Consider the following 12,047-nt stretch of genomic DNA (forward strand, 5'->3'; position numbering starts at 1 on the left):
TTTTATAAATGGAGATGTTTCCCAATCTAGGCATACCTCTTTTTCCCTCAAAGTAACTGCCAGACTGCAGTTATGTTTATAGATTTTGTTTCTTCAAAAGTATTACTGATTTTGGAATATAGTATATTAGGTGGTCATCATGTTTGTTGTGTGAATTAAGTCTCCAGTAAGGCAGAAGTGGAAGATTAAACAGTCAGGTTAGTGGTGCAATAGAGTAACCTAGAAATTGAGTCTGTCACCAGTTCTCATTAGTTTAGTGGTACGAATTCTTCTGACTGAACTAGGCAATTTTACGCTTTTTTATGATGTGTGTTTGTTATACCAAAATTAAGTTAGAAAAAATGATTTATGTAAAAAAAAAAAAAAATAATTAAGCTTTCTTCTATATAGCAGACATCATATGCTGGAGTAGCTAGTTGTCTTGTGAGGTTGGTAGTTCTCGGAAGGCTGTGGAATAAGGGATCTTTTCCCCAGATGTGTCCATAGCAAGCCAGAGACACTGTCTTGAACAACTGGAATACTTGTGAAATCAGTGAGGGTTACATTTCAGTTGGCATGAATTGGAGCGTGAGGATGTTCCAGTAGCTGAAATGTGTTTGTAAAAACAGAACAGCTATATTCCAATTTTCTCCTTGCTGTCTTTCTTAATACTTAAGAACACGGGAACTAGCTGCAGTATTTTCTTAATTTTTCTTTAAAAGGCTGAAGATAAAAAGATTGTGCTACCTCCAGGGCTTGCAGCAGCGGGAAAAGCTGAGCCTTGTGATGAAGAGGACCTGCAGGCCGCTGAAGAGGTGTGCCACGTACATAGTAGGCATGGATGTTACTAACTTGGGGGGAGGGCAGCAGTTATCACTGCCCAGTCATTCTCTGCAAGAAGGAAAATTTCCATGCTTAGCTGAAGAGAAAGTTGCTTCCCACAGGAAAATATGGAACCTGAAATTGATGCACAAAATTAAATGTTTGTTGATGTTTAATACCAAAAAAATTCAACTTTTGTTTTGGATATCTGAGCATTTTTAAAAGGTCAGGTTTCAGTTGACAATGGGAGCTGAATACTCCAAGTGAACCTGTACTGTTATAAGGAATTTTCCTTAAATTCGGTAACTTTAGCCACCTCTTCTTTAACTTTCATAGACTTACTGTCCCATTACATGCATTGAAATATATGTTATATGATACTAGTTGTATACATGTGTCCCTGTCACTAGGCGGAAGTTAGTTAAATAATGATAGATAAATTGTTATGTGTAATTCCTCATATTTTGCCCTAGCTTCGCATTAAAACTCTGATGACTGGAATGGCTGCAATGGCAACAGAAGAGGTAAGCAGCATTTAAAACTGATACAGCTTTGTTTAAATTATGGTTGATTATGGCAGTTTTTCCTAAAATTGGGTTAATGGTGAGTCTGAAGTCTTAGAATGACTGCGCTTAAATTTTCATGAAGGAAGTGCAAGAAAAGATGGTTGAATTGGGAAGACAGTAATTTTTACGAGGCTGGTGATTTAACCATTTGCCTTGAAATGACAAAAGCAATATAAATAAGTGCCTCTTTCAACTGGTTTCTACAAGCAGAACTTCAGGGGAAAGACATCACAGTGCAGCTACCCAGTATGATGCAGTATGATCTTCCTTTATTCATCTTGTGAAGATATCCAGAGGAGTAATGGTTTTACTGGGGAGAGTGGAGGAAAATTGCATGCCTTTCAAGGTGTTTTTCAAAGCACTGATATGTATAAACAACACCAGTAGTCTAAGACACTGAAAATACTGGATATGTATCTTCTTCACTAATTGTAGTTAATGATGTAATGGAACTTGTAGGCTGTTGTAATTTTGAAAATTCTTACATTTTGATTTCTGGGTGAGAGGACTGGGAATAAATTAAGTTGTTAAACATTATTTCTGTTTATGGTGAAGTCACAGAAGAAAAAAGGTAGTAATTAGTCTAGTCTCAAAGTTGATTGACGTGCTTTCTACTTGTCCTGAAACCAGGACACTACTGAAGTCCACTGCAGAATTCAGCTCTACGTGAAGATTGTTTTTGTACCTGCATCCAGTTTGAAAGGTGCATTCTTTCACACATCTGCATTTTTGTAGTTTGGCTCAAAATGTGGTCTAATAGTTTTATTACTGCACATGCAAAATTCAGTATACAGAACACAGAAGTTTTTGAAAATCTGAATTCAAATTCGCTAGAAGGTTGTAAGCGAGAAATTTCCATCAGTGAAGGGTTTTTTGAGGTGGGATGCTTCTTAGTCTTTTTTTATTATTATTATTGGAGATTTTTACCCAGTGTAAAGGTTTTGTACGTGTCTGTTAAAATTCGAGCTTGGTGAAATTGCTGTGTAAAAAGCACAGGCAGTTTCAAAACTCCAGATGTTTTCTTGACACAATTGCAGGGCAAATTGACAGCAAGCACAGTTGGCCAGATTGTTGGACTCCAGTCAGATGAGATCAAGCAAATAGTGTCAGAATACGCTGAAAAGGTAAGTGTGTTACCTGATTGTGTTTTATCAGGTCATGTTTGATGGCTTCTTAATTTAGGCCTTAAGCTTCCAACTTAATTGCCATGATTCTCTTGAAACACCACTGTTTTATATATGCTGTGGACAGCAGCACAGTCAGGATTCAGGAAAGTATTTTAATGAGATTTAAACATGCACAAGCTTTTGGTGTGATTGTGTATATTCCTGAATTGTATTCATGAGTAGTTAGGGTTTAAGCACCTGCTTAAATGTTTTCATGAATAAAGAAGGGCCTGAGTTGATATCTATTCGAACTAGAGCCCTAAACTCTTAATGCATTTAAAAAATGTTCAGTGTTAAGCACAGAAATACAGTTCTGTGGGCCTGCTCAGAGAAAAATCTAGGCCTCCTCCACTCATATTTTCAGACATTGGGATCTTACTCGCACTAGTCTCCAATTCTCAGTTGTGCCCTGGATCTCTAGTTTTGAATCTAGTATCATCAAAAGCAAACCTTTGTTGCTTTTAGAAGTTAAGGCAATTAAATGTGCCTATTGGTTCCATTTATTGTGTTCAACTGTGATTGTTTTTACAGTAACATGAAAACAAAATCTGGCTCTTCAAGCAATTAATACATACAATACATCACTGCCAGATATGAGTTATAGGTCGCTCTAATTTGTCCAATAGTCTTCTCATATTTCTTCCTTTTTGTTGACACATATGAGGCATGGCGCTTTCCCATTTGGGAGATAAACCCTATAACTCAACAGAGTCTCTATAGCAAATTCTTGGCCTTTCTTTATTATAAAGGATTGGAAGAACAGAAGCCCAAGGGTCATATTTCAATGTTAAAGTGCTTCTGTTCTGAGAGAAGGCAGCAGGACCTTGACTATTATAGTAGAACAGTGATTAATACTCTGGAAAGTAAGAACTGATTCAAGTCAAACCAAAAATATATTGCTCTTCAAATCTACTGGATGTGACCAAAAAGAAATTTCTGTGTGTGCGTGCATGTGATAGGAAAAGAGGATTAAGGATGTTATCAAACAGTTTATTGAAGCATCAGCAATGTTTGGCTAGAGTTCTAATAGTTTTAACCCCTTGTAACTATACATAGTCTGAAGAACACAGCAGTGCTTATTTATCTACCAGAGTCTTAACAGAATCCACAGGCCCAGTAAATATAGCTGGCAAACAAAATTCTAGATGTGATGTTGCCATGTCCCAGGACCTTTCTTACAAGATAGCATTTTTGCAGAAGATCAATCATACAGTTTTCTGCATTTGCCCCTCCTTTCTGCTGCTGTGTTAACTTGCTGGGTAAATGGGAAAGTGTTGTTCCTCACTTTCCAAAAAATCCTGGCAGAAAATTATTAACGTGGCTTTTATCTGTCTATTCATCACCAGCTTTCTAAGGCCAATTATTCAAAGTAGCTTTGATTTTACTGTGTTAGGAGGACTCTTCCTCTGAGAATTCACAAGTATAGTCATATATAACAAGTGGTTTTTCTAGGACTAGAATAGGAGGAAAAGCCTGTTCCCTGGTAAAATAAGAGAATGACTAGAACTGGAGAAGTGCTGTCTCAAAACTAGCCCCTTCAGAAATGCCTGGAGGAGAGTCCTCTTCAACAGTTTCAAATGCTGTTTGCAAGTTGCTTATATCTTGAGAAGTTAACTCTGAATATTTTTAGACTTCTAGAATCCTGTATCAGAGAGTACTATGCACCCTACACAGTCAGTTGAAGTAGCATACAATAAGCATTTCAGCCATTTAGTATGGTTAGGGGTTGTCGTTCAAGGAAGATACTAAATTGGATATTTTTGTATGTTTGTTTGTTTGAGGAAACTCTCAAAGATTAAGTGAGATACAGTGATCTTCATCTTTGGATTCCTGAGCCTTGGGGGTGTCAGGGAAAAAAGGCAGCAAATTACATTGAAATGACTGCTAAAGATCTATGTGGAACTTGACTGAAAACAGATATAAACTGTTACGGGGCTGGAGTCTGTTTGCTTCTCTATTTTTTTCCCCCAGTGGGCTTCAGACAGTGGACTTCAAATTGAGGCAGCTATGATGGAGTTAGTCACAGATCTAAATCTCTGAAGTCTGTTTGCTTGTAGGAGGTGGTTGAACATGAAGAGATAAAATGATTTACAAAGTTTGTATTTTTGTACAGAGACTTTTTTTTTAGAATGCAAAGTTCTGCAGAGTAATTATTGAATTCTCTTTCTTTAATTATTGGAAAGTCTATAGCACTAATGTGTGTGAGAGAATCTCATTACAAAGAATAACATTAATTGCGTATATTTCCTTCCTTGTTCCCATGTAAAACTTTTACATGTGAACAGTGGGAGGCAGGCTCTTAAAGTCTAGAATTATTAATTTATTTTGGCTAGCAGTTTTTGAGCTGCCACAGATTAGTGATCCTCATGCATGATTAATATGGCATTTTAATATAACAGATTCTGTCATACCAAATGAGGCTACTAACACTTTTTGTTTAACTTGTTTATTTGAATTGGCTAAATCTTTGTAGGGCCGTTGCAGGAAACATGGAAGAATGAAGAAGTGAGTCTACACCTGTCAGTGGTGGGAATATTGTGTGTTAACAGAAAAGCTGAAGGATGTATCCACATACCCCTTTTTGTCATGTGTAATTGAGTTCTTGTTTTGAGATAGAGTAGCAAATTGATAAACAGTCAGAGATGCTAGTGCTCAGATACAGCTTTCTTAAATTATGTTCAAAAGGCAACTGCTGTTTTCAGTCTAGTAAGAGGCCAGGTAACAGCAAGAATGTCAAAAGCAAAGTAGCTTCTATAATTTGTGTTTTCTTCCTTCTATTCTGAAAGATGCATTTTTCTACACCAATTGGAACCCAATTCCTCAGTAACTTTAAAGCTATAGTGTTGCTGCAGAGCAGATCCTTAGCCCGCTTTGACTGCATGAGCCTTAACCCTAACTTTTTCATTTGCAGACCAGAAGGATTTTTCTGCAGAAACTTCTGTGTTGTAGTGATGGTTAATTCCCATTTTCAAAAAGCAAGCTTTAACAGTCCACTTCTTGAGACGTGACCTTTTCTTTCTGCTAAAGCTCTACTGTATGTATTTTTACTATTTTTCCAAGATCAGTCTCAGACTGGTTTAGCTCGTGTTTTTCTCTTGCGTTTCCAGTTTTCTTGATTTGCATATTATGCATATTAGATAGGTTAATTGTATTGTGAGAATGATGGGGTCTTAGAATGCATGACGTGATGAGGGAATGTGATTTGGCTACATAATGAGAGGAATAAGTAAATCTGAGTGTGCATTTGTTGAATAGTTCAGTGTTATACGTGTTGCTTAGAGGCATTTTTCCTTTCTCAACAAATGGAAAGAAAGGATGTGAATTGTTGGGTTAAGATGTCAGAATTGGTCTTTTCTTGCTGTGGATGTGAAAGTCTAACAAATCATCAAGCTGCTCTTGAATATGAATAACATAGAAAATTGAGAACAGGAAGACAGGTTTTGCCTCTTACTTTCATTTAAAATTAAGCTGTTAATGAAGACCTGCTTACCCATCTGCCTAGAGTGGATACCAGAAGCAAATATGAGTGAGGAGTATTTCATACTTCTTGTAATGTTTTTGCTGATTATACATTGCAGTGGTTGTCAACATTTGGTAATGATTCAAAAAGCACTTAGTATTGAAGTCTTTGACATACTCTGCAAATTAGCACCTGAAGTACTTGAAAATGAACTTTTTCTAATGCAATATTGGCAAATGGACTAACTGGAAAAAGAAGTCTGAGTGCATGAAGCGAATTACCCTAACAGGTGGTTGTAAGTATTAAAGTGAGGACTTTCAAAAGGTACAAATAATGTTTAGGCAAATAGTGACTTAGACATTGAGCTATCACTGATTTTTAATCATTCTTTTGTCTACTGCAAATAGACAATTTCTATTCTAAATGTTATTCCTGGTAAACAATATTTCTGGCAGCTTTCCTTTCACAATTCAGAGAGAACAGGAGACTGAATCCAGATTGCTGTCTTCATTATGTATTTATGAGACACTTTCTTGGCAATGCATGCTGGATTGAGTAGTTTTCAAAGACTGGTGTCCATAGTATACATGCACACATAAAAAAACGCTTAGAGTGGTAAATGTATCTACCACACTGAGTATGCCATTGTCATTCAGCATAAAGATGCATCCAGGGTGGTACTTCAGAATCTAAATAGATAATTGTTCAAGGCTTTTGAAAGTTCTGGATCTACTTATTGGGGTATGGAGTATCAATGATACAACAAGTTCAGTAAATACCACCGCTTAAGGTGGTTTTTAGAATGTTTGTATTTTTTCCATTTAAGAACTCTACTAGGTTTAACTGTAATGCTGATGAAAAAAATTATTTCTTTCTGCTAGTACGCTGTAGTATTTTCCACCTGTCCCAGGGAACCTAACTTTATTTTTAGCTTAGTTTACCTGTTTCCTTTGGGATATAATTCAGTTGTTTAGCTGCTTTGTTATCTTTATATGAGATAAATTGGTAAGTCATTCTTTCTGTTGGATAGTGGGACACAATTCTTGGTAAGTATCACAGGTGTGTCCTACTTCAGTATTTCCTGAGCTGCTGAAGAAGCAAAAAATAATGGTGTGAGATCCAACAGGCTGTTGTTACTGTTCATTTTAGCAATCTGAGCTTTCCGCTGAAGAGCGACCAGAAAGGCTTGGAGCTGCCCAACAACATAGAAGGAAGGTGGCATCTCTGAATAAGCAGATTTTGCAAAAAAACAGACTCCTGGAAGAGGTAAGTATTGTGTGTGTAATAAAGAAGAAAACAATCATAAATGTGGTTGATCACAGAAGTTTTTGCCATCCAGAAAAGATTTGCAAGCTGTCTTCTGTACCAGCAGTTTGTCATGCTGAACATTCATTTCAGCATCTCTGAATGTCTTGCTTGTACATTTATTACTAACACAATGTGTGGCTGGCTTTATGTTAAAAATTTGTATAGCCCTGTCTGTGAGGAGTGGGCTAGCTAATCAAAATATGCTTTTCCTTTTTTTTTTTTTTTTTTGCATACCTCTCTTGGAGAAAAACAGAGTATCTGCATTTGACTTGTTAGCTATAGTGTTGAATGGGCTGGTTTCACAGTTTAAAGAAACAATTTAGGAAGTTACTCTAGAATATGCTACAAATGACTTTATCACTTCCTGTCCTTTATATGAGCCAGCTATATGACTAAGGTGGGTTTGTTGCTTGTTTGTTTGTTTAGGGGTGTTTTTGCACAGTCACTGCTTGGTTCACATCTTCACATTTGTTTTAGGGGGGAAAGACTCTTGACTTTGTCACTGATGCTCTGTTCATATCTATAAGTAAGAGCAAGAACCACCATTCCTGTATTTTAACCTTCTTATGCTATTGCCACTTAAGCCTGGAAAAGTATAAGTGGAAAAGCTATGCCATTAATGAAATGTTGCTTTTAATTATGCATACTGCTGTAATCAGCACCATACCATCTTTAGCTTGCAGAATCTGATGAAAACATACTGCATCAGAGTGAGTAATTGGAAGAGTTTGCCAAAACACAAATAGTACTTGAGGAAAAACTGTTGCTGATGACTTCTGTGATTGATACTCTGTCAAGTACAGCACTGCTTCAGCAGCCTTCGTCTGTTTTTTCTTTTGTTTTGCTCTGATCTTGTCAGTAATGTCTTATTGCCTACATCTTAACTGGTTTTACCTATTAAATGTTGGCGGTACAGGGGTTCCAAAAGATAGGTGTCTGTATGGCACATTTTTTGAGACAGTGATCTGTTCAGTTTTACAAACAACAGAAGTGAAAGAATGGTAGCTTTGAAAGCCTTACCTACTACAGTATAACTGTGGGAGCACTAGATTTTAAACCTTTCTGCTCAGCCTCTTACTAGACCTGACTTATTTTTTTATTTATTTTTAAAATGAGAATAAAATAGTCCCTAACAGAGCAATAAAGTCTTTTATTTAAAGGATATTTATCCCTTCAAAACTTAAATCTCCTTTCAGTAAAGCATCTGCTATGAACGATTTTTTTGAAGTCTCTGACTAACATTCAAGTAATACTGAGTTTAAATAAGGCTACAGAAATAAAACATGCACAAAAAATTGGGAAGACTAATTGTCTACCCTGTCTTTGCTTCTTTCTTCTTTTTTTCCAACTTTAAGCTTTATGAAGAACTGATGCAGGTTCTTCTTAATTTAATTTGCACAAAAAAGACCTTCAAAGGGTAGAGTATGGCTGTTTTAACTGGTAAATATTAGAATGCATTTGCTTTGGAACATGCTGAACTCTTCATTCTTCTTAAACTGATACATTTCTGTTTGTGTTGTCCTCTGGCACAGCCCATCTGTTAAAAATAGCATTTTTTCATAGTCAATAACTACAATTATTATTTGCACTGTATATCGAATGTAAACCACGTCTGTCACAATTCCCCTCCATTCTAGAGTGAAATATTAGAAAGTATTATGATATACTATAACTATGATATACTGAAATTAAATATACTTTTTTTTTACTTGAGTTTGTAGTCTTTTAACACTTTGGTAATATGAATTTTCCATGTGTTTTATGTGAAGCATAACTGGTGCCCTGTCAAGGTGATGACCATTAGTAAAAAAAATATTGACAATAGCTAGCATTTAAATCCAGACTGAAGTGTCAGGCTTTCAAAATCATAATATGGGCTTACAGATAGTTAAATCCTACGTGAATTCCTGTGTTGGTTTGAGGGGTTTTTTCACCTGAAGTAGAAACACAGATTACAGAATGAGATCTTCGGAATTTCAGGAGGGGGGGGGGGAAGAGGAAGTTTAGTGTATACAAAATCATTGCAGTACATTTCTGTCACACTTTAATTCTTCTTTTAAACCATGAAGGCTGTAAGACAAATACATGTGAAGGGAGATACAGATGTGCTGCGTGCATATTGTAGAATGGAGACAGACGCTGGCACTTGCAGCATCCACACTGAGCTAGCAGGTTGCAAACCTGTTCCAGATGAGCTTTGTCATCATGACTGGCAATGGTTTACCACTGCCCTATTATAAAAGGGGGCATGTTTGCTCAGGTTTAAGGATATTCTGGTACAGTTTGACAGAGTTTGGATGGATTTTGGTTGTGTCCACCAGCTCATGTCCATCTGCAGTTCTTCTGCAGGCAGTATGTAGACATACTGGAGGCATGTTCAGTTTGCATGTATGTATGTACTAGAACACTGCACCACAGCCCTTGCATTGTGAGAAAAGTTTGTATTCTTGGAGGAAGTTAGCTCAAGCTTAATTTTGGGGAAGACATAGGTACGGCTGTGTAGCAAGAGAGACATTAGGAAACTGCAACAGCTAGCTTGGGTTTCAAAAAATGAAAATGTGCACTAGCACAGTTCTCCAGCCATTGTGTTTCCTTGATCTTCCTTGCCTAGCTGAGCAGTAAGAGAGGCTGGTAAACGAGCTTAGCAGTTGTGGGTGGCTTTTGCAGCTATTCTGTGTTGTGCTGTTATGATCCGGAAGGCAGAAAGGATCTATCCACCAGTGTATGCAGTCTCAATGACTGAAATGTTCAAAAGCACTTTTTCTGTAGCAGATGGCTTTTACATTCTAGAGAATTGTAGCATAGTGTGGCTACTGAATTAGTAATACAGAGTATGCCTGTAACTAAATATATGTTGAGTGGATTACATTTTCATGCCTGGTGCAAGTAATTCCCTTTACCAGTTTCCCTGGCATATGAATGAATGTATTTTCTTGCTTTCCTGCTGAGAAGAGAGCATTTTGGGGTGCGGAGGAAACATGATTGTAAACCACACAAAATTGGCAAGAATCCTTACTTTGTTACAGAGCTGATTTAACTGCCAAATAAACTTCATTAATCCACAGGAAAACTTAAGTATGTTCTAAATCTGTTGTCATGCTATTTGCCATTTTAACAGTTGAGGGCCCTTTAATTCTGTGTTGCTTATTTCCAGTACATAGCTGTCTCAGTGCTATTTTTTTTTTTTATATGGGAAAAAAGTACTGACCGCTATAAGCCAAATATCATTCTTTTATTGCTTTAGTAAAGTAAAAATTTCCTGGCTGAATTTTTTTTTTAACCACTTGCCAAAGACAGCTTTTGAAATCGGTGACAGTCAAGACCCCCCCTTTTAAAATAATGTTTGTGAAGTTTTGGCTTCAATACTGCAGTAAGTTTCAGCAAGAGTTCTCTTAACAAATAGGTCTTTAATCTTTATTTCAATTTTCATGAGATGTGGACTGCAGGCTTAGATTATTTTTTTTCTCCCCAACTAGTTAGAATTCAGTCTATTGGTGAATTATTGGTGCAAAATATGAAAAACAATGAAAAGGCTTTCTTTTTGTAAATTCAGCTGTGGAAAGGGATGAGCAGAGTGTTGGGTCACAGCTAACAGCAAACTAAACCAGCATGAAAAGAAGTGGAACAGAAAGCAAGCCAAATGTGCATTTCGTTGCAACACTTCTGCTCCACTTTTGTAACCCATGTCCCATTTTTGTTGTTACTATTTGCAATGTTATCTTAAATCATAAGGAGTTTAAAGAAAGGTGTTCTTCTAAAATTAGCCTCTAAATTATTTGACAAGTGAAATATCCAGTGGTGTTTTGTTAACTGACATCTTATTAGACTTTCCATGGTTACACAAAAGAAAATCATAAACCAGTTTGCTTATTTGCTATGGACATATCTATTGTATGGTGCCATGGTGCTTTTATGGAAGTCTTGAATCACCCTAACTTACCTGGAGAAGAATGAAATGGGACTCTCTTCTTAGCCAGCATAACCAGGCTAAATAACTTAGAGCAATTTAGCAGAGATTCTATAATTCAGTATTCTGTTGGCATCCATTTTGTAAAAGCTGCTGGTTATTCTGGGTCCTAATACATCTAGAAGGTCAGGTGGAAAATGTTTGCTGTTATTAATTATTCAATCAGAATTCTTGCAATCAAATGTTCTCAGAGTAGATGACAAGAAAAGACAGTGTTTGTGATGGTTGGCCTATTGTTTAATAAACAATCATTATTAACAGCTCAAATACTGCTATTCACCACTACAGGTGTAATTAGCGTGAATATAGAATCAAACTCTTTTCTTTCTCTTTCATAATAGTTGCAAGCTAAATGTACTGATCTGCAGGCAAAATGTACCGAAGCAAAAAAGACATTAGCCGAGGTAATCTTTCTTTGTTTTTCTGTGTACTGATTCTAGCTGAATCATTTTTAAGAAGCTCTGTGTGTAGAGGAATGTATTAAATGGTGGAGGTGTTTGACAACTTAACTCACTGATCCTGTGTTGTGGGAAAACTAAATACCATGAATCGTTTTATGTGTGGAAGTGTATTACAATTTATTATTAATTCCAACCCTTAGGTTAAGAGTTACAGTGAAAAGCTGGACAAGGAATTGGCAGCCTTAGAAACAATAGAATCCCAAGCAGATTCTAGGTAAGTTTCTTCTTTTGTGACTTTGAGGTTCTGAAAAATGATGGTTTTAAAATGAATCATTCGATGTTTCTTGCTTTGGCAACCTATACAAATAACTGAAATTT

At 36.5% G+C, this 12,047-nt stretch overlaps 1 protein-coding gene across 4 annotated transcripts in view; it reads left to right on the top strand.

Moving 5' to 3' along the window:
- CCDC93 (coiled-coil domain containing 93) overlaps positions 1–12,047 on the top strand; it is a 53,852-nt gene that overhangs the window by 22,393 nt on the left and 19,412 nt on the right. For all 4 annotated transcript variants that reach the window (XR_007507607.1, XR_007507606.1, XM_049813552.1 and 1 more), the window contains exons 9-14: positions 702–794; positions 1,275–1,325; positions 2,405–2,491; positions 7,143–7,259; positions 11,610–11,672; positions 11,870–11,943. Coding sequence is in view for 2 of the 4 variants with exons in the window: in XM_049813552.1 (XP_049669509.1) it covers positions 702–794; positions 1,275–1,325; positions 2,405–2,491; positions 7,143–7,259; positions 11,610–11,672; positions 11,870–11,943 (485 nt within the window). In the remaining 2 variants the exon portion in view is untranslated. The remainder of the gene's footprint in view (positions 1–701; positions 795–1,274; positions 1,326–2,404; positions 2,492–7,142; positions 7,260–11,609; positions 11,673–11,869; positions 11,944–12,047) is intronic.

The sequence above is a fragment of the Accipiter gentilis genome, chromosome 1 (genome assembly GCF_929443795.1).
Source record: "Accipiter gentilis chromosome 1, bAccGen1.1, whole genome shotgun sequence".
NCBI lineage: Eukaryota > Metazoa > Chordata > Aves > Accipitriformes > Accipitridae > Astur > Astur gentilis.